The sequence below is a fragment of the Tubulanus polymorphus genome, chromosome 2 (genome assembly GCF_964204645.1).
Source record: "Tubulanus polymorphus chromosome 2, tnTubPoly1.2, whole genome shotgun sequence".
NCBI lineage: Eukaryota > Metazoa > Nemertea > Palaeonemertea > Tubulaniformes > Tubulanidae > Tubulanus > Tubulanus polymorphus.
This window is the reverse complement of record NC_134026.1, coordinates 18,780,890-18,789,342: the sequence shown is the minus strand read 5'-3', so window position 1 is coordinate 18,789,342 and position 8,453 is coordinate 18,780,890. Positions and strand designations below refer to the sequence as shown.

General features: G+C 37.7%; 1 protein-coding gene across 1 annotated transcript; it reads left to right on the top strand.

Annotated features, from left to right (window-relative positions):
- The first annotated feature begins 30 nt into the window (after positions 1-30).
- LOC141900442 (charged multivesicular body protein 3-like) lies at positions 31-8,453 on the top strand. The gene is made up of 6 exons (XM_074787352.1): positions 31-123; positions 2,628-2,688; positions 3,543-3,722; positions 4,343-4,464; positions 5,027-5,141; positions 5,896-8,453. The coding sequence occupies exons 1-6, from the start codon at positions 79-81 to the stop codon at positions 6,021-6,023; spliced, it is 651 nt and encodes a 216-aa protein (XP_074643453.1). The 5' UTR covers positions 31-78; the 3' UTR covers positions 6,024-8,453.

The following is an 8,453-nucleotide window of genomic DNA, read 5'->3' as shown; positions in this document are numbered from 1 at the left end:
TGCAAGATTTCGTTGTAAGGTGGCGCCACTCTCCGGTTTATAGTAAGTTGGTTAAAAATTAGCTTCAAACCATCGAAAATGGGCTTATTCGGCAAAGAAAAACAGAGGGACCCCAAAGAGCAGGTTTGTCTTGTTGATTAATTCGCAATTTTACCCGGGAAAGGGCGTATCAATCGTAGGAATTTAGTTTAGACGCACATCAAGTTCATCACAACGTCCACAACAGAACAATCAATTCAATCAATTAAAATTTTGAAAGTGGATATTTTACCAATGGCTATATATAGGCCTAATATATAATAGGCCTAATATAGACTAGTTGTCAAGTAACAACAAAATCATTAAATTGAGTTTAGGGTTTAGAAGAATCAGAGACGACACAAGTAGGGCGTATTAGGCCTACGCCTACGGTTTAAGATGTGGTGGAGCTCGGGAAGTGGGTGGCTCCGTAGGTTTGAGCTGCGGGTGGCCAGTTCAGTGAATCTAGTTCGGATATATTCGGGCTAGGGTCTGGTTGGGTGTAGCCTGAATACCAGACGTGGTTACGGTTCGTTGTTTGAGAAACAACGGCTAGATATTAGACAAGGTTGGCTCTGGAGTGAGGTAAGGTAACCGTTAGACTTTTTCGGGGGCTCGTTGGCCAGTTGTATCTTATCGATCTCATTTTGCGTGGTGCCGCAGAGCATGGCTTTTGATGCGTCGCAGTACGCAGTCTTTGTAGCTATGACCTCTGAGTACAAGGACGGTTCTGGATGGTGCGTGTTGGTCCGAATCATTATGGCAGATGCGCTCGTGCTTGTGAATTTGACTCACTGGAAAATGTGTCCTTAGGGTGAAATGAAGATCGATGTAGTGGGCCTAGGCTAATTGATGCAAATCGGTAGGTTTGAAGTAAGTTTTGGTGTCTATTAAGCTTATACGAAAGGCTGAATCCAAGAACATGTCTATCGCACTTTTGAGCCCAAACGTCTACTTTTACTTAGTAGCCACTTGAGAACAATAAGCAATTAAAATTGCTTGAAATAGCTGCATTTTTCAAATTGAATTCATGAAAGGAAGGAAATTTCGATTTATCTTAAAACTACATAACTATTGGCAATTTGTAAACAAATTTAATTCCAATCTCGACTTTTATTGGTTAGAGTTGGGAATCGCTCATAACATTTCACATCCTCAAAGAGTATCTACAATATCTTCGGATCTTAACTGAGTCACTCTAAATGGAACTATACCCCAAACTATAGTGTGAGTAGAGTTTTCCGTATGTTTATATTGTCACGTATCACTGCAAATTTGAAGCATATGTTGCTACCGTGTATTTATAACAGGGAATCTGGCAAGCGATCTCAAAATGGTCACTTTTCAATAGTTGACTTCTAGAAACGATGTGTTTTGAGAGTAGCTGTTATGGTAGGAGTTACTATCACAAAGTCACTGTTGACAGACGGGTGGTTTTACAGTCACCTCTACTGCTAGTTTGCACTATCGAAACCAGATGTTTTAAAATGGTCACTTTTCAATAGTAGAAACAGCCACTATAGAAAACCAACCGAATTGAAAGGAATACTACTTCAGAGTGACTGTTTTGAAATGTATACTACTGGAAAAGTAGCTGATATCGTTAATTGCTTATTGTTCTCAAGTGGCTACTAAGTAAAGTAGACGTTTGGGCTCAAAAGTGCGATAGACATGTTCTTGGATTCAGCCTTTCATTCGCGGGCCATCGAAAGTGGTTACGTCCAGGAAGTTAACGCCGGTGTCGCTGATTTCAAATTTGAGTGTGATGGATCGGCTACAGAATGTCGATGAATTACATCAACGTTTTGCGGCCATCGATTGCAGGAACCTTGGTGGTCTGGTGGAAAGATGCTAAGCTAGCAATGTGCTGGCCCAGGTTCGAATCCCACTCTATTCGCACTATTTTCTCTAACTCTGTTCTGTACACTTGGCTTGAATTTTCTAACTCGCGCACCTCTGTGCACATGCAAGGCATCAATTAGCCAATCAGAATGAGCCATTGGCAAATATCCACTGCCTAAAATTTTCGATGTGACCATTAGTAAGGCCTACCTGAATATTGGTGGCATGGGGCCTGACTGAAGCAAAAAGTTTTTGACTCTAGTTATCCAGTATCCTAGGTACTGCCAAATTTTTTTTTTTATTGGCATACTGCAGTCAAAAACTGTGTCAGTCAGGCCCGTGGTTGTAGTCAGTACGGTACCGTAGACAGTAACCTGTCTGTGGTTTAGTTTCACGATTGGATATTTTCAGTTGGTACAAGCCCATCCCTTTATAAAAGCTTACCACCAATGACTATGGTAACTAACTATGGTACTGAGGTTGGTGGTAAGCTTATATGAACTGTTGCTCAAATTCCCTGTCATAACTGACAATTAGTAGACCTATAGTTTCAGTATTGATGACCAGTAGCGTACCTCTATATCTTTGGATCCAGTTTCCAAGCAGTACCACTACTGGATCCAATCTACCACTAAAAGCTTTGGATCATTCAAGTATCTAACCAGTACCACTATCCCTAAACGTTTTGATCCAGCAGGCCTATCAAAGATCACTATAGAGGCATATCATTTTGGGCTATTGTGAAAATTATGGGTTTTTTCATTCAGGTGAGAGAGTGGGCATCATCTTTGCGTAAGGAAGATCGCAAGTTAGACAGGCAAATTAGAAGTAAGTTTTCAAAACACAAAATGAGGTGACATCAGGCAAAGAGTCATCCTCCCATTGCAGGGATTCGAACCTGATGGCATCGCTACACTCACAAACCACATAGCACAAACCCCTTCCACAGTAGACCGGGTGCGCAGGTACATGCACAGCTTTGCCGCACGAAAACTTGCAGCACCGTTAGATTGCTTGTTGTATAATCGCCGCGGTAAATTCCACGGAAGAACTCTAAATGGGAAAACCCAGGCTAAAATAAAACGGGATATCTGATTGGATGATAATCACATCATCTAAGCTGCGTGTGTGGCTGCGCACTCGGTCTAGTGTGGCAGGGTTTCGTGACGTGACAATCTCGATGCCATCAGGTTCAAATCCCTGCCGGGGGAGGATGGCAAAAAGTGGGCCTAAAACAAAATGTACATGCCTTCTCAACTGTCTGTTTGATTAAGTAGGTTGCAGGCCTATCTGGTTTGACAACGTAACTAATCAAATGGTGAATGAAAATATAACTTATTTTTATGGAACTTATTGATATTTTATCAATTCTATCATTTTTGCTAAATTTTGTATGGCCATTGTATTATGCAAATTTGTATGAAATTTGGTGACTTGTATGCCAGTCATCTAAGTGTTTAGTATGATTCTTACGGTATTTCAAAACTTTTATGTATATGTTCAGCCTGCTGAGCATTACTAGCAATTATGCTGTTTACTTCTGTTATAGGGGAGGGGGCACCACCGTGATTTGAACCCACAAACCCTAGATTGACAAGACCTATGACTCGAATCACTCACTCACAGCTGCACTTCTCTAGTAAAAGGTCTTTATAGCGTATTTGCTGTTTTCCGATTTTTAGGTATAAAGCTTGAAGAAGCAAAGGTAGCCAAGTCTTTGAAGGATGCTGCAAAAAAAGGAGACCGAGAGGTTTGCGTGATTTTAGGAAAAGAAATTATTCGCGCTAGAAAACATACATCAAAACTTTATACTTCGAAGGCTCACTTAAATTCAGTGAGCATGCAAATGAAAAATCAACTTGGTAAGTAATTACCTAGAGCTAGAGTTACCTTGGCTGGAACAACTGTTCAAAAGGGGGCCAAATGGGTCGGTGCTAGATTTTGGCCAACAAAAATTGTCGGACCAGGCACTTTGCTGGTTTGATCAAGCATTGTTTAGTATCGAGTGAGGAGTAGTTTACATGTGAACGCACTCTCTAATAGGCCAAATTTGGCCCAGGCCAAATTGTCTAAGTGTGATTGCTGCTTAAGTATAATTATATTGGTGGGGAGACATCTTATTGTAGTTGGGGCTTATTGGCAAAATGCAGCCTAAAATTTTTAAAACTTTTGTGTTTACTAACGAGTCGTTAGGAACTTTAGCCAGGCATTAAGCTTAACGACTGGTTAAAGTTAACCAACTTTTGAGCTACTGGCTGGGTGATTTCAACCTCTATTAAAAATGGTAGTATCCACTCTCCAATATGACTACAATGGAAAATGATGATAATTAACTATCTAACATGTTGAACAGACATAGTCTAAATCATGGATTGGAAAAAAGAAACGAATGGATCTGATATGGGATCAAATTCATCAGTGAAAATATATATTGTGAAGTAGAGATGATTTATTCCTGTTCTGTTATTATTTGTGTATGTAGCTACTCTGCGTATAGCTGGTGCTTTAGAGAAAAGTACTGAAGTAATGACAAGCATGCAACAATTGGTCAAAACGAAGGAAATTCAGGCAACAATGATGGATCTGTCGAGAGAAATGATGAAGGTGAGACAGTGAAATAATTATCTTTCAACTGCTTATTGAGCTTATTAACATAGTTGTCAAAACTCTCAGAAGAACCCTCGGAAGCTGATCGAGGAAAATTGGAAGGTGGGGTCCAAAAGAAAAGGAATCAATTACTTTTGTTGAGCTTTTTAGCCAACTTGGGGACAAAATCCCACCAGGCTATTGCATTTTTTATTCATCTGTGCATTGTGCTATCGGGCTGCTATCTGTCCGCTGTCTATCCTTAGACAGAATCTAATTTTCTTGAGAAGTTTTCGACACACACTTTGACATATGGTCTTGATATTTGGTTTATTTACGTATCCTAGACGCATCTGCAGCCCAAAACTTTGCCTGATCAGATTCAAGATGGCTGACCAGTGTGATTTGGAAAAATCAGATATCAACATGTTTTAATTTATTGTCTTCATATTCAATTGTATTTTGACTGGGCATAAGATATATCCTTGTATAATGGGGATAAACCAATGTATTATTTTCACTAAGGGACTGCGAACAAACCCTATCTGATGATGTAGAAGGTTCCATTTATCATTTCTAGGCCGGAATTATAGAAGAAATGTTGGAGGACACTATGGAAGGAATGGACGACCAAGATGAATTAGAGGAAGAAGCACAGGAGGAAGTTGATAAAGTTCTCTACGAATTAACGTCAGGTATAAATAATTGGAATGTTAGGATGGATTTTCTTAGATATTATTTTGAGGGGTGTTAAACTGGGTATAGATGGATAGCAAGTTCGCTGGGAGGGAGTTATGTATGAAACTGGGCTTTCAACCCACTGGGTGAAGCCTCAGCATATTGTGTTCAGTTATTGTGCATTCTGTTGGGACATCGATCCATCTGTAGGTTTTTCATATGCTTTGAGATGTTGGTTCAATCATGCATTATATGTAGTTCAGTCCGCCATTGTTTCACACAATCAGCTAGCAATCTTAGTCTTAGTATCAGTCCTTGTTCGTGGATGGAAAAAGAACATGTATCACTATAATTATAGTCTCAGTATCATGATAGCAGAATTGGGATTATCCAGTGTATGTTTTTTCTCAACAAGAAATGTTGAATATGAAATGTGTGTAATGCAATTTTTCGATCGATATTGGTATCTTTGTCCACACAAATCTATTGCATAATTACCGGTACTCATTGAATGATTGAGATGAGTTCATCGGGTTCCATACAGGCACTACATATTGAAAAGAAAGATACTGTTTCCAATGATATTGATACCTATGCATGTAAACACTATGTTTCAAAATCATCAGTTTTTCCAATTAGGTTTACCACAGGGTGTTAATTTTGCAATTTGCCGGAATATCGAGCATTTTTTTAAATTTCCAACTAGGCACGATGTTTCTCTGGAGCCTTAATATTATTACGAAAATTCTATGTTCGTATATTTCATTTCAGGAATCATGGGTCAGGCTCCAGCTATTGCCTCTCATTCCTTACCAGAACCTGAGGGAGCCACTGCAGCGCCTGAAGAAGATGAAGATGTTTCTGATATGCAGGCTCGTTTGGAAGCATTACGCAGCTAATGCCCCTTGAAGGGACTTAACAAATTCATTTGTAAATAGTGCCCAGTTGATATATTTGTAAAGAATTTCTTGGATCCAATTTGATTGGAATTCACATTGTAATAAACTGTTGGGGAGAGTTATATTTGATCGTCGCAATGAAAGTCTAATCTACGGTACAACTAAGTAGTATGATCTACCAGCTGCAGTTCCATAGCTGTGAGTGAAAGTTAAGAATTTTTCATATTCGATGTTTTAATTCAAATGTCAGATTTCAACCCTGTGGAACTGGCTCTTGCTACGAAGAAAACATGACCATCTAAACAACCATTTCCATTCACAGTAATATTTGGTCAAATTGTTATTATAATATAAGATGTGGTCCAGTAGTAGCTAAGCTATGCTATATTACCAGTATACAATGTAATGCGAACATTTGGATCATAGCTACCGGTATGTAAATATCTTTAATACATGTATATAGAAATATTTAAACTAAACTTATAGTGTATGTTTTATATATTTATTTTTTCGTTATTTCTCCCAACTCATTAGGGAATTTCTGGGACTGTTTGACTATAATATTGCTTCTACTTCAGTTGCGTTTAAAAGGTCCAATGAACTGTACCTCCCAGACTTAGCAATTATAAACAAGCCTAAATTGTACACATACACTGGTAAAAAAAACTTCCCTCCCATGTCTCTATACATCTCCTTTTTCAACTTTTTTATTTAAAAAAAGCAATGAAAATAAAATTTGCCCGCCCTCATCACTTTTCAAAAAAAAATTTGATGAGAAACTAGGGTATTTCTTTGTGTGGCCTTACTTAAGTTGTCTTTATTTTTTAGTCTAAATTTAATCTGTTTCAAATTCAATTTACTAAAAGACTAGTCATCAACACAATGATGATCCCAAATATGATGGCTTGTACAACATATAACTTTCATAAAGTAAAAGTTTTATCTGTTCATCAGTTGTTGTTCATCAATGGAAACTGTGTGCATGGTACCGGTATGCTACCAGTACCTAGGTTTTATTGGTGAAGCAATGCATGTGGGTTTTTCTCTGCGAGTTAAACATGGTATGGTCAGTGAATGCATCTCTAAATAATTATGGTATTCAAACAATAAATTTATTCCATTTGATTCGTGATGACCTCAATTGTTGAACAGAAGAGTTTGATAAACGAGTACCTATGGTGAGTTACAAGGTACTCAATTGTCTATAGAATCTCTAGAGTCAATACCTTAAAGGTTTTGAGCATATACTTATGTCTTATACTTTTTTCTCTTGAATATTTTGGACTTATGATTTATTTTACCTGGACTTAATCTTCCTAGCTGTTATTTCATTAGTCAACATCTTATTCATGTTGCTGCTCTTCATTCATAACTAACGTAGCAGGTCTGGGGAAGATTGAATGTTTAGAAGTGAAAATCATCTATTTTGGGAACTCTTGAGAAAATACATTACAGAAATAAATTGTAACCTTTAAAGTGCTGACTACAGAAAAGATTTGGAAAAACTCGCTCTTGACTAAATTGTTTTTCATAAAAAGTGCCTACTTTTTGAAAGGTCTTCACAATTTTTATCAATAAAAACTAGCTTTTTTGAGTAGTTTAGTCAATGTTTTTAGTAAAGAATTAAGAAGCCAGGTCCCTTCGAAAAACAGGAGGGTCCCATAATATGTCACAGTCCCTGAAACGAAAGCTGGTTTGAAAAAAACAGTTGGGTCCTTAAAAAACGACAGACGGGTCTGGGACCCGGGACCTGGCTCTTATTGAAAACACTGTTGTAGTAGCATGGATCTTGTTTTAGTGCGCTGATTGTGATTCTGATCGTAATTACGCTGTGATTTTAGCCAGTAAATAGCTTGAAAAGTACTCACTTTTCAGTGAAAGAAGTGCACAAGTTAAGCCTTAGAACCTGTAGGTATACATCTACCTAAATGACTCATTTTCTGTTTGAAAAATAATGTTTCAGTTATTCATGCCCTGCATTACAAGGCTTTGTGAAGAATGTTTCTTTGAAGTGTTACTGCACGTACGTTACAACAAACACATTGATTGCTACTTTAAATGGTGGACAGCCTAGTACACTATGGTATTTAGATGATTTGTACATTCATTTTAAAAGTATGAACTACAGCCATCAAACCTCATTAGTACGAGTCCTGTGGAACAATCTGAAATTATTGTACTTGACCGGATTTGTAAAATATGAATATTGATCATTGTAAATATTTGAGTCTGAATGTTAAGAAATCATTGTATAATCTGGCATTTCATAATATTCATCATACTTGTGAGGTTCAACTGTTTAAAGTATCCTAGTCACTTGTTTTTAAGCTGAACATTTGAATGTATGTTCACATTAACTGGTATATGACTACCAGCTGAAAATAGTTTGTCCATTTTCATTTGAGAGCAAATACAGTAATATCAAATTGA